General features: G+C 36.0%; 2 protein-coding genes across 6 annotated transcripts; one reads left to right on the top strand and one right to left on the bottom strand.

The window, feature by feature from the left end:
* The first annotated feature begins 1,026 nt into the window (after positions 1–1,026).
* Positions 1,027–4,522, top strand: LOC137137560 (uncharacterized). Of its 2 annotated transcripts, XM_067524011.1 has the most exons (9): positions 1,027–1,741; positions 1,844–1,894; positions 1,985–2,230; positions 2,856–3,095; positions 3,291–3,404; positions 3,658–3,690; positions 3,905–3,982; positions 4,213–4,287; positions 4,395–4,522. In XM_067524011.1, exons 1-9 carry the CDS (start codon positions 1,711–1,713, stop codon positions 4,472–4,474), a joined length of 948 nt encoding a protein of 315 aa, XP_067380112.1. In that variant the 5' UTR covers positions 1,027–1,710; the 3' UTR covers positions 4,475–4,522. The 2 variants fall into 2 exon arrangements, with proteins under 2 accessions (XP_067380112.1, XP_067380111.1); XM_067524010.1 differs by lacking the exon at positions 4,395–4,522 and having other exon boundaries at positions 4,213–4,375.
* On the bottom strand, positions 2,947–12,553 carry LOC137137557 (butyrophilin subfamily 2 member A2-like). 4 transcript variants are annotated; one of them, XM_067524008.1, is made up of 11 exons: positions 12,493–12,553; positions 10,087–10,168; positions 8,824–9,165; positions 8,107–8,400; positions 7,896–8,000; positions 7,734–7,753; positions 6,345–6,448; positions 5,267–5,414; positions 4,037–4,097; positions 3,279–3,373; positions 2,947–3,086 (listed from the first exon to the last, which is right to left on the bottom strand). In XM_067524008.1, the coding sequence occupies exons 1-8, from the start codon at positions 12,499–12,501 to the stop codon at positions 5,402–5,404; spliced, it is 969 nt and encodes a 322-aa protein (XP_067380109.1). In that variant the 5' UTR covers positions 12,502–12,553; the 3' UTR covers positions 2,947–3,086; positions 3,279–3,373; positions 4,037–4,097; positions 5,267–5,401. The 4 variants fall into 4 exon arrangements, with proteins under 4 accessions (XP_067380109.1, XP_067380108.1, XP_067380107.1 ...); XM_067524007.1 differs by having other exon boundaries at positions 3,279–3,370; XM_067524006.1 differs by lacking the exon at positions 2,947–3,086 and having other exon boundaries at positions 3,292–3,424.
* Positions 12,554–14,205: the final 1,652 nt, after the last annotated feature.

Raw genomic sequence — 14,205 nt, 5'->3', positions numbered from 1 at the left:
TTTCTTCACCCAGACCTAAAAGTACTGATTTAAGCAAATTGAAAAAAATAAATAAATAAAAGAAATAATAATAATCTATATACTGTAAAAAAGTGATTGCATTTGAATAAAAATATTTGTAAAAGCAAAAGTAGAGAATCAAACTTGACATGACCAGGTGATTGTGGACACTGATTAAACCAATGAAATAAGACACTGTAATCTAATCTGTTAGCCATAAACAATAACTAACAACAGTATTCAAAGTAAAATGTCAGGTATGTTTCTTTACTGCTGGGGCAGGACAGGCCTTATTATATTTTCCTACTTGTGTTTTATAGTCATATTTTGTGTGTATATGTGGGACTATATCAGAGCGGGCTTTAGCCATTTCTGTTCCCGAGGCAAGATTATCGTTTTCCTTTTATTTCAGCAACATAAATGGAGCTGGTGCTATGCTTAGTGAATACTTGTACTTGTATTTTGTAACAATGGACCTTGTAGACAATGGGCCTTATAGAAGCACAATGTGCAAACAAGACAACATAAAACTATACTGTGGTGCTAACATTTTATCCAAAGTTTTTGATAGCTTTCATTTAAAATTGAACACGTCTAGACTTCAAATAATCATCAAATGATACCTGCCGAGAAACCTCATGAAAGCTGCGTCCGAGGGCTTGGATGGACTTTTTATTATGACAATATCAATATGACAAATATAAGATCAAATTGTACTGATCCCACAGCGGGAAAATTCACTCGTTAAGCAGAAATGTTATAAATTGCAAAATGTTTTTTACAAAAACTGAAAGGTGGAATATACAATGTAAATACAAAAGCAAATAAACAAACAAAACAAAAACGCAGTCAAGAGAATTTACATTAATTCGAGCAGAAACATTCAGCTGAACTGCTGAGTTGCACAGTCCTACAGCAGTGGGAAGTAACGCTCCTTCCTACACTGAGGGTGTATCAGTCCTGCTGCTGGAGGAGCTGCACCTCTGATGCAGTGGCTGAAAGTTATTGTCCACAATAGATGTCAGCTTGGCTTCCATCCTCCTCTCACCCATCTCCTCCACAGAGTCCTGTTGGGTGCCCAGGACAGAGCTTCTCTTCCTTACCAGCTTGTTCAGGCTCCTCCCGTCCCTGTCAGTGCTGCCCACACCCCAGCAATATGACTTGTTGAGGACGGCTGTCAACAGGACCCACTACCTGAAATGTGCACTGATAACACGTCCCCTTCCATCAAATAATGAGAAAAAGCAGGAGGTGGGGGGCTGTTCTTGTTTTTTTCCTCTGTTCATTTTTGATTTTTTAAGACAGAGCGAGAGGAAAGGACGCCAGTCAGGGCTGCAAGTTATGACTGTTATTTATTTTATTTAATTTGCAGCAGCGCCCCCTCCTGCAGGTGGTGCCATAGGTAACCGACTATATGGCCTGTGCCAAGAGCCGACTCTGGACTATAACTACAAAGAGACGGTAAATAACTAACTAACTTTACTCAGTGCTCTGACTCTCCCATCATTAACAGAAGATCTTGATGAAAAATTAATGCAACTCTGGATGGAAATGAATGTTGGGACATTGCATAATCTCATTGGAACAATGCCACAGTGAAGTGTAGCTCTAAGCTGAGGCCACAGTGAGTCCTGCCAGAAATAGGAAGTTCTTACCTACTTTATACTTGAGCTGTATTTCAGTCTGACGCTCAGTCAGCATCAAGACAGCATGGAGGTCAGAGCTCTCTGCTTCACAGACTGTAAGTACTGACTCTCAGCTTCCACCATTTCTACCTTGTTAAGTTTTCTGTTCTCCTCTATATAATCCATCTGTCTGATACAGTTTTCTTTGTGTTTTTTAGTGATGTTTCTAAACTTTCTGTTGATTCCACATGTTCAGTCAAAAAAAGATGGTGAGTAACAAAAAACATGTGGTAAATAATATTGTGTTTATTAATATTTTAGCATCATACATGACAGGATTTCTGTGTTTGTCCAAACAGATTCAGATTTCCTCATCACAACAGCCAGATTGCAGTACTTTGAATATGAGTCTGTTACTTTTCACTGTGTGGGTCTTCATGGATCCACTCAGCTGAAATGGATCAGGAATCATCGAAACATTGTTTCGCCATGTGACACGTCGATGAAGTCCTGCACCATTGTGGGAGCCTATGAGACAGACAGTGGACAATACTGGTGTGAGACTGAAAGAAGAAACAGCAGCACAGTCAACATCACTGTCACAGGTACAATGTGTCTACATTATGATTAAAACCACTATCTTCTTTAAGCCTCAGTTAAGTTAGTCTCCTTTTAACTTTTCTGTTATAAGACCATCCAACATGTTCTGATTTATTAAATTCCAACTGTCAACGGGTTTTTATTTATGGTATATTATTAAAGAACCATGAGAAAGCTGCAAAGATCCAATAATGTTTGCTCCTCATTTAGTTTTTGTTTTTTAGAACGAGTACATACATTTCTATAGTGCCTCTTTAGGAGCCTTATAGGACTCAACGAGTCAAGTTATAGATAATAGATCATATTTGTGTGAATAAACTAAATTTACTATGAAACCATTGTCTTTCCTAATATAAACATTGTGTATTAAAATGTGCTGACATCTTAGTTTTTACATTTAGCATTTGCTAAATGTAATGTAGGGTCATAAATGATCTTTTCAGGATTGTAAAATCAATGTTTGCCTTCATACAGTAGGTGTTAAAATCTACTGAAATATTGAATTGAATAAAAATCATAGAAACTACAATAGAGTGCTGTGCAAAACCATGGGTATTGGCATTCAATAGCACATTTCTGTGAGTAAATCCAGGATTGTCCCACATTTATTTTGTTCCACATGTTGTTCAGCTGGCCCTGTGATTCTGGACAGTCCTGATCTTCTGATTTTGGGAGAAGTTGTGAATCTGCGCTGCAAAAACAAAAGAGACGCCAACCTAAAAGCTGTTTTCTACAAAGATGACATCCCAGTGTCCATCAGTCCTGCAGGAGAGATGAGAATTGACAATGTTTCCCAGTCCCACGAGGGACTCTATAGGTGCAACGTCTCTGGTGTTGGGACATCAGCAGGAAGCTGGCTCACTGTGAGAGGTGAGACAGAAGTGAGTTACAAACTAAGACAAAAAGATGTCTTTGTATTTGTAGGTGATGCCAGTTGCTGCATGTATTTATACTATTTCCAATTTGAAAAAAGGTTTTATTAAATTAGAAAATCCCCAATGAAGTGACAATAACATGTTGTTACAATAAATAAAGTATCTGTCTCCTTTTCACCTCCTTGTGAAGATCAATACCAGCCTGAGGACTCTGCTAATGACCTCAGTCTGCTGTGGGCTGTCGTCACTATTTTGATGCTGGTGCTGGTGCTGCTGGGATTTGTCCACATTAGGAAACGCAGAGGTACAGAAAAGCACATACTCCTGTATCATATGTATATCAAATGCAGATAACAATTAAAAAGGCAAAACACATACAGCCACCAAGCACATGGAATTCCATCCCATGTATTATTGAAATTTAACGCCAAATAGTTTGTCTGTAAGTGTCTGCTGTATAAAGTGCAAACAAACTTCTTATAATATTGAGAATTAAAAACAATAATCTACCTTTTTTTAATAGAAAGTGTTATTTATTTTATTTATCTCTCAAACAGCAGCATCAAGCTCAGGTGAACACAATCAAACAGGTGAGAACAAATGTGATATTGTGCACATACACACACCCACGCACAGACACAGAAACACACACACAGACAGTTTGGTCTAAATTGTAATTAAGTGTTAGTTTTAAATTCATTGCATTTGTTAATGTTAGTTCAGTGTCCAAACTGTTCAGAAACTTGTGTAATAATTAAAATACAATTTCTGTTTTTCAAACTACTTTTTCCTTTAATGTTTCAGTCTCTGGGGAGGACAATGCAGAGGATCCACACAGTGTCCCCTATGCAGTGGTTGTTACACAACAGAGAAAAGACAAAGGTTTTATTAGCATTGTTTGAATTACTGGCACATTTGATAAGCACATGTACTCACATGTATTTTAGAGCCTCAGTGGTGAGGTCAGCATCTTGAAGTACGTTTCACCACAACAAAACTAAATATAATGAGAAGAGATGAAAGTGGCAGTTAAAGCGTTTTCACCATATAAGGTCTGAAATGGTTTCGAAATGTTATGTTGCACCATCTCACTGCATCATGTCTTATTTTAGAGGCTACAGGTGCTGGGGATAATTTGTGTCTCTGTCTCAAGACAAACCAGAGCAGAAAACCACAGAGAGAAGAAGGTAAAAAGGCCACTGACCCCGTTATTCTGTTAGTATCAGTGTATATAATCAGCTCTTTTAATTTAATCTCTCGGTCACTTTACTAACTGACGGTTTCTCGTCTGCAGATGAGGACGAGTCCTCACACCAACTTGTTTACGCTGCTGTAACCATACGTAACAGTCAACCAGACCTTGTGTGTTATTAAAATACAGTTGGATAGTTTGACATTTCACAGATTTTCTGATAAGATGTCTGATGCATTAACATCCCATTCTGGACACGTTGGCCTACATCTGCTTCATGCCCCAAGAGACTGAAGCTGGGCGAACACGTGAACGTACAGCTGATTATGAATGTGGTTTGGTTGTGAGGACTTGTTGAACCTAGTTGGTCTTGATCTGTTCCATTCAGCACAGAAACAAGTGTATAATGATTCTAGTCTTTAGTCCTAAGATCCAGGCTGTCAGTTGTTCTCACATACTTCCACTTGACAAAGTTGTTTCACCTTTATATGTAAATAGTCCATGTCGTTGTGTCTTCCCATTCAGGATCTCCATCATTTTTTCATGTTACCTTCTTTGTAAGCTGCTGATTGATGTCACGTCATGCTTGTTTTCTCACAAGAACCTTTTCAGCTTCAGAACTTTCATTCATAACTGACTATTTTTTCAGTGTTTACTCAGTTATCAGGTTTGTGCTGCTTCCAGACGTTTAAAAGACTTGAAATCTGTGACACTTGGTGGAAACAATCTTTGAAAGTTCTTAGCTCATCTTGAGGTGTGTTGTCAGCTTTAGAAATGCCCAGATATTCACTTAGTTTAGGATTATTTTGATCATTTATGTAAATTTCATGTGTATTTTAAACAATCAATGCAACATACAGAATTGTTTGGGTGATCAGAAATGTGTGCAGGTCCTTTCCTTCCAGTTTGCATCTTAGATAATTACATACCATTAGGTTATTTTCTTGTTTTATATAATACATAAGTTTGCAAACCTGCATCAGGATCATCCAGCTCCATACTGACAGTGAATCCAACAGCAGAAGAAGATCCATGTTTACCAGAGCAGGAAATTGTCTATTCTGCCATTCAAAGAAGCATCATAAAAAAAAAGGCTGGATGGATAGAAACTATGAATAGAAACTGTGAATAGAAAAAATTAGTATTAGAGTTGCATTTGTGTATTTTCAAAAAACATGTATTACAATAAAAAACATTTTTATTTTTATAGTATTCATTTACTTTTCAGTGACAATAAAACTAAACATTGTTACAAATAAGCAACAAATGACATGTATTTAAACCAGAACAGAAAATGAATTTGCATGTGTACATTGCAGACAACCACGTCAACACCGTCAGCAACATGACTATGTGCATAACTACAGACATATATACACAAAGTATGCAATTTAAAAAAATGAGTGACTTTTACCAAACTCCATTATTATTTATCATTCTGAAATAATAAAAACAAAGAAAACCAGACTTTGGCAAATTATACTGCCCCCTAAAGACTTAGTCTCTGCTCCTGGTGAGACACCAGTTTGTGGTGTTTTCTCATCAGCTGGATCCACATGTGCTCATTCATTATTTGCATTGTTTCATTTTCTTAACCTTTCTTGTTATGAGCATTTGTACTTCCATTATCACCAGTGGTGGCCTACAGTGGGACACTTTGACGCCCCCTAACTGTTATAGATGGCTCCAAAAGCTACAGCATTATCTTTTTTTAAATAGTATTTAAATAAATATCATGCATTTCTCTCTATATGTGCAGCCATCTTTTAATCTTAAACCCAAATGTCTTAAATTCATTTGCTTTGCCATCGTACTTTTGGAGGGAACTGTAAAAGTGTCTACACCAAAAACATTTCAACTGTGTGTCATGTGTATCTCACACAACCAAACCTGCTTACACACGACCTGTAGCATGTTTCCCTGTGTTTATTCATGTCACCAGTGATGGTGTATTGAGCTCTGAGTGCTTCTAAAATGTGGGTGATCTTCCCTTTGTATTGGACCCTAACATCTGTTGGGCTGAAACAAACTCAACATCAGAAAAAGAAGAACCTCTTGTTTCCTTTCTCCAGTTCTTTTTGAAGCTGCTGTCGCTCAGTTTCACACCTCTGCTTCTCTTCTGTGAGCTTTTTATTTTCAGCCAATAGTTGATCCAGCTGACAGACAGAGACACAGAGAAGATAAGAAACATATTCTCTTAGAAAATAAGTTAGTACAGATGAACACTAACACTTTTGTCATGAAGGTTCTTCATTGTTTGATTTATATAGATTGTTATTGAAGCCAGAGATAGAAACAGAGATCAGATTTTTAGCTTTTATTTCCTAATCTTTACTTTTATTTTATTTTTTTTCTTAAATTGGTAACATTTGGACACTCCTGTGTTAGAATCTCTGCAATTCCATTAGTTGAAGTCAGGAACTTATAATTAATCTTTAACCGGATTACACTCACTGTCAAGTTTACCTTCCTTAGTGAAAATTATATTCTTCATCATTATTTGTGGCTTTGTTTGATAGTCGAGCAGGAGAGCAAAAAAGTAAAAAAAATAAACACTGACTATGAATAATTAATATGAACAGAGAGATTTGTATCAGAATTGAATAAGATTTAGCATCCTGAACTAAAAATTTCTAATTTTGCCATTAAGTATGTATTCTATATAGTTTTTCTCATGAGACTGGACCACACTGAATTCTTCATATTCTGAAGTGAAGGTAGGAAGATGAGGGACATGTTTTATTAGTGAATATTTGAATTATACACTACAAGCAACACAGATGATCAGTCGTATGTCACATTGTGATTATTCTTGTCTAATTGTACCTGCTGACAACATTTTTCATGGACTTTGAATGATGAACTGCAATATCCAGTACATAAATGTCCTCCAACAGTATCACTTTGTAAAACCAGAGGTAATAGATCCAATTGATTACACCTTAGTGATGAAGGATATCTGGTACAAATTAAACCTGTCTAAACAATGATCCAATCTGATCATTAGTCAGTTCAATTCAGAAATTTGAGGTGTTCATACAAAATAAATATTTCACAAAACCTGTTTAGAAGTTAAAACTTTAGGTTTAATACATTTATATTAGTTAATTATACATCTGCAGTGGTTTGTGTTGGTTTCAGTAAGTCCTTTCAAAATGACAATAAAATAAAGACTTTTATAATTTATAATAAAGCAAATGACGACAAATTTTTGTATTAATCTGTTTCTCAGTCTTCGCTTTAGTTTTTGTTGGGTTGAACTGTAACTGTCCTGACCTAAGTTACAGTTGTCTATTTGGTCTTATTCTGCCATATTTTCTAGATTCTTTTATTCTTTGTTTGTTCTTTTATTGTAGTGACTTGTATTAAGTTCGTTATTACTTTGGAAACACACATTTTTCTAGATGTCAACTACAAGCAAATAGTTGTTTTTTTACTTACACGTTTGTTCTTTCTTTGACCTGTAAGTAAAAAAGATACGTTAGTTTCGTTTGAACAAAGTATCACAGAATATTACATCTTTAAATTTAAAATGAGTTATAACATTTGCTATAGAAAATTAAATTGGACTAAAACAAATCATAACACCTTTGTGCTTCTTACATAAAATTAAGGCAAATAAAAGAATAGACAGGATGCAAACACCCAAACTAACAGCCAGACCAACTGTGAGAGGAGAAAACCAGAACTGGACATTAAAGAACTCATCTGAAATGATAGAACACAGAAGAAAACATAACATTTGTGTAAATTTAGAAACAAGCAATTTAAAACTAAAGTATTTAACATATCAGATTTAAACCCTTATGTCTACCTGGAACATGTATGTGTGTCTCTCTGGTCTGGTTGATGATGTTCTGTTGGACTCTACAGGTGAATCTGTTTCCGTGTCTCTTGTCCACAGTGACTCTGCTGCTGACAGTATAGAGGTCATCAGGACCTCTGACTGTCTCTGTAGGTCCAGCAGAGAGGACGTTTCCCTCACTGTCCATCCACAACACCTCAGGCTCTGGATACCAGCCTTCAGACTCACACTGTAAAACCACCCCACTGCTGGATTCATCAACCCCTGATAAACTGATGACAATAGGGGCAGCAGCATCTGATGCTGAGCACAAGAAAGAAAATAACTATTGTAGATACTTTTAATTTAATTTAAATACCACCAAAACTACATTTGTTTGAAAATGTGTTCCCTTTCAAGGTTAAAAATTAAAAGCATCTTGCAGACAGTTCACATTTTCTTATCATGCATAAATGTGGCTTTTGAGTCTTAATATTCAAATACATTTCTAAATATATCAATCAGACGTCTGACTGGAAAAAATGTTTTGTTTCCTGCTGATGTATTTGCTCTTCACAAATAAGTGTGCAAACATTTATAAAGTAAGACAGCAGCTTACATGAGCTTGAATAACACTGATGCTGATATTAGATTGTCAATATACACTACACTTTCCAACAACAATACTAATATTATTGTACATACAGTACTATAATATAGTACTGTATATACAACATGTCCACTTACCAACTACTACTTCAACAATAGATTGTGCACTGAGATCAGGAATGAAGCACTTGTATGTTCCCTTATCAGAAAGTTTCACTCCAGACAGTTTCAGTGACATGTTTCCATGTTTCAGTTCATCAGTGAACAGTGATGTTCTTCCTGTGTACGATGGATGTTTTGCCTTCACTAACTCTTGATCAGAACGCCACACATAGACAAATATGTTGTTCAGATCAGGTCTTGTCCACTCCAACGTCCTTGCAGCAACATCTATCGCAGGTTCAAGGTGACACGGCAACATGATGTCATCACCAACTCTTGCCACTATTGGCTGAAGTGAACCAATTATAATATGCTGACCTGGAAAAATAAAATAAATTACAATAAAATAAATGTATACACACACATAACTCCCATAATTCTACTTTACCAAATTTATAATTTCTCAGTTTTAGTAGGTTTATACTATCAGCAAGGTGATAATTCTGCATTATATTAACAAGTAGTTATAAAGTTTTGGCGTCCTCATTCATTTTAAATCAATTTTAATCAGGTTTGCCAAAACAGTAGAACCACCTCTTGATATAATCCATCCATCCATTATCTTTAACCACTGATCCTGTTCAGGGTCATGGGGGGCGGGAGTCTATCCCAGCTCAATGTCAACACAGACAAACATAAACACTACGTGGTAAAAATGTTCTGGCCAATCAGTGTATATATTGTTAATAACAGATACTCTATTCTTTGTTTCTCCATAATATTTTGGGCCAGAGAAAAATGAAGAGTTCATCCAGCTGATCCCATAGAGCTAAAAGTGACTTAATCACTTTGTGATGTCCCAAGTTTAAGAACATACAATCTCATGACTCTGTAGTACTTTATTCTAGCTGTGACCTTATTGTCACAGATTGTCAATCCTGTCTCCTAGAAGTTAAATTTCTATAAAGCAAAACTACAAATGCAAATATGTTTTATAAAAATTTAATTTCCACTTCATTACACTTTCTGTTAAAGTGGTGAGGATACGATCATTTTCTGGGGATAATTTTTATGTTTATATGTATGTGTTTTTATGTGTGTGTTTTAGTGTTTTAGTGCAGAGTGGATGTTTTAGTTGTGCTTATTTGGGTTTCAACTTTAATTTTAACCACCCTCACCAACCACCTCAAACTCTGCATCAGCACATAATCCACTAATCTTTAAACTTAATCACATTTTAAAATTAATTGCATAGACAGACACAGAGATAGTTTTATTTTATGTGTGTGAGTGATTTACCTGAACAAGATCTTAGTAGAAGACAGAAAACCAAAACCCTTTGAAGTCTGAGAGAGCAAGGAGGGAACGAAAGACAGGAGTTCTGTAAATAGAACAGTTTTTTTAGGTTGATCTAGGACAAATTAAGTTGTCCAGACAGGTTCAAGTTCATTCATGTTCAGGCCATCCAGCCCACAGTCAGCTACCTGAAACTTGGCTGGTTTTCATTCCATCCTGTGTATATGCAGCCAACATTCAAACTCAATGTCAGTACTCCAACGTTACTGCCCATATAGATTTATTGTTCCTGTTCTTTCACATGATTGTTTGTTGAATAGCACACCCATGTAAAGATGTAGGCATCTTTTATAATTTTAGAAATGAACCCCTTTTGGCACTGGCAACGAAAATGACAGATTCCAGTCATATCTCCTAAAACTTTAAATTGTATAGGTGCAAATGCAAATGGGTTTATCAAGGAATGTCACTGCAACTTTTTTATACTTTCTGTTAAAGTGGTGAAGATATGGTCAGCATGGGAATTGACTATAACCAAACTCACCAACCACCTCAAAGGTTCTTTTTTAATTACATACAGTATTTTGCCACTAGACTTATTCTTGTCTCTTTCATCATTACCACAAATGTCGAGATTCCAACTCTGCCAGCTGGGAAAAGAAAGTTTAGCACCTCAACCATAATTTAACAGACTTATGAACTCCAAGCAATGGATGACAAACAACTACAACGGCAGTCTAAGGGCAGAAATCAACACTCCTACTCACTCGCTTTTAATTATCCTGACAATTCAGGACAGAGTGACATCTTGCACACATGAGCTCACGTACATAATAGATACATTGTACTGGGGGCTCGGAGGTTAAAGTAGGATATTGTCAACAGGGTCTCATTCAGATTATGTACGTTCACACATGCACCCCCTCAAGGAAAACTCAGGAGAAGGTCAGAATTGTGTGTGAAAGGGGGAATACATTGAGGGGTAGAATGATGGGGGTAGGAGCCTCTATGGCCATGAGGGTAAAATCTAGCTGACATTTTGATCCCATGGTAGAGGGTGTCTGCAGGAGAAAGCCATTAAAAGTACTGCAACATTCAGTAATTATAGAGTAATTATTGGAGAAGAAACATGCCAGCAGCAACAGAAGAGACAGCTGCTAATGGGTTCCTCCCTCCCTCCCACTCATATGTCAGCACATGTCATCCAGAAAGAGCATCATAAGATGACTGACACAACACCTATGCTCCCAGCTCTCACCTTGTCAGGAGTGAAGGACCTCATTGTGGACTACGATAAACTAAAATTAGCAGCTAATTGGCTACGAACCTCGATTGCTGTGTAGGCGACTTGTGGATTTGCACATCTTGCAGCCAGCACATATCTGTCTCGATGTGTCCAGTGATTCACAATATAATATTAAACTCACAAAAGGTGTGTTACCACAAAGCAGAACCTTAGCAGGCTAGTTGGCTGGAGGTCTCCTCACTTCTGAAAACCCCAAACAAGGTTATGCTTGGTACTAATTGTCCACAAGAAAGCAATATTCAAATATATCTATTCAACATGTTGAGAGTATTCAAAGAGTTTTATCAGACCAGAAACAAAAGAGTTTTTATTTTGAAAAGGCAAAATTCCATCTCAAGCTAGTAGCTAGCACAGGAATGCTAGTGTGTAGCTGTGTCAGGTAAATATTCATTTTTATTCAGACCACCAACCTAAGTAGCATACAGACACATGAATAAATGTTGAAATGTTTAATATATCATCCGTTACTTATTTTGTATTTATGCATTATAGCTTTCTGCATGTGTTTTATGTATTCTACATTTATTTGTAGATTTATTATTTAATTAATTTCAAATTTAGTTATTTCACACACACCTACACACATACACCTGCAGAGCAGAGTCCATAGAGGAGCAGACAGGAGTAACGTACGCTTTAGTTGCATTTATACAAAACCCTTCCTGCGTGGTGTGTGGAGGGGTTAAGATTTGGATCCCTTTGTTCCTACCCACAAATCATAGAAAATAACTTGATCATTGATCATTAGTAAGTGTAAAATCATTATTCAAGCTCCTGTCAAAAATAGTGATCATAAGGTAAACACCACAGATTAATAAATCCTCATGTCTTATGTCTCCAGTCAGCTGAAGGCCTTGTCTAATGGAATAACACTTTCATTTTGTTATTACAGATGGTCCCAAAAAAATTTAGCTGTACATGCGTGTTTGTAAGAGTTAAAGTTAGTTTATGTACAGCACAGAGAATGCAAGGCTGAATTATTTATCTGTTATAAAATATAATGATTCTGGTAAAAGAGATGGTTGCTCAGAGTAAAGAGAACCATAGAAACAATCAGTGAAATGGAGTGTGTAGATTAAAATTAAATTCAGAAGACGACATACCTGTTGCATGATTGCCACCAGATAAACCAAACTACTCTAAGTCACTGAGTCAGAAAGACTGTTAACCATAATTGTAGCTGGTTAATGAATTACAGAGGATCATGCATTAGATTTAATTTCGCTTTCAAGTTACATCATAAAGTAACATAACAATTTTCATCCTGCAAAAAACGTTGTTAAGTATTTCACCAGAAAACTGTTTTGAGAGTGAAATGGTTACTTAAAAACTATAAAATTTAATACAAAAGTCTTTAAAATTGGAATAATTATTAATTCATCAGTAACAGAACAATTGGTAATACAACAATACTTATGAATTTATGAGGTATCATCTCATACTTAAAAAACATTATAGGGATATATATAAATGAATGCCAACAAAGATATGGTAATCTTAAAATGTGTTTGACTTTGAGAGGACCTGAACTTTGAGCCTGTTTTCAGGTAATCTTATCAGTGAATGAATTATGTGTTATGATCATTGTCAGGTAAAGGTTACGTTAGATCTGAACTTAAAATACAACATACTGTGCAGCACATTGAAATTAGCTTTTTGGTTTAAATGTCTCTGCCTTTTCTTATCATTCCAATCATACTGCAACTCCTCCAATAGCAGTCTGTCTCCTTTCACTGTGAGGGTCTCGATGACTCCACTCAGTTGAGAGGGATCAGAAATACTGAGGGATTTCTTTCAGTCTGTGATTCAAACGAAACAGCAACAGCTTCCTGCACCATTGACAGAGCCTACAGAGCAGACAGTGGAGAATATTGCTGTGAGACTAAAGAAGGAAAAAAAAGAAAAATTGTCAATATCACTGTTACTAATATGTGGGGTCAGTAAAATACTATTGCTTTAAAATAAAAAAAAAGTACTGTGTTAGGAAAAAGTCTTTAATTAAGATTAGTTTGGATCTTCCATCAAGTGTGTTTCATAAATTGTCAACATATGAATATTAATCTTTTGTCTTCCAGCTGGTCCTGTGATCCTGGAGAGTCCTCTTCCCCCTGTTATGGAGGGAGACTGTTTGACTCAGGGCTGCAGAATCACTATGTCTTCCTTCAATATTCTCACTTATTTTCATAAAGATGGAAGTTTCATATTAAACAGCTCTACAGGAGAAATTACCATTCAAAGTGTTTGCAAGTCTGATGAAGGACTTTACAAATGTAACATCTCTGATGTTGGGGAATCACCACAGAGCTGGATGAGTATTAAAGGTAAAATACAGTAATTCTTTTCTTTTATTATTACTTGTTATATTCTTCAAAGTAGACCAAACAAATTTTTCTTCAGTTTCTACCAGAGTTCAAAGAAGAAGGAGAGGATCAGGAATGAGTAATGAGAGTATTTCTAAAGTAATCACAGCAAATTCTTGCAGAGCTTCATGCAGAGACGTCTTCATTGTATGATCACTTTATACATGATTTCCTCTTGCGGCTGTTTTCACCACAGTGATGGTATTGTGAGGAATATTAGGGGCTGGTGTAATACAGGAAAATGTAATTTGTAATGTCATTTTACACAGAACTTGTTTAATTCCTTTTACATGCATTTTTTTTTTCATCTTTTTTATTTTTTATTAAATTGGGTTTAAGAGGTCACACTTTCTCTACTCTTGTAGTGGCTAAGGACTTTCTCAAAATGTTTAAAAGAGACACATTATTTAGAGACACTGTTTTTAAGAGGTCAATTGTAAATTCTCTCATTCTGCA

Source organism: Channa argus, chromosome 12, assembly GCF_033026475.1.
Source record: "Channa argus isolate prfri chromosome 12, Channa argus male v1.0, whole genome shotgun sequence".
Lineage (NCBI taxonomy): Eukaryota > Metazoa > Chordata > Actinopteri > Anabantiformes > Channidae > Channa > Channa argus.
Note: the sequence above shows the minus strand (reverse complement) of the source record. Positions and strands in the feature narration are given on the sequence as shown.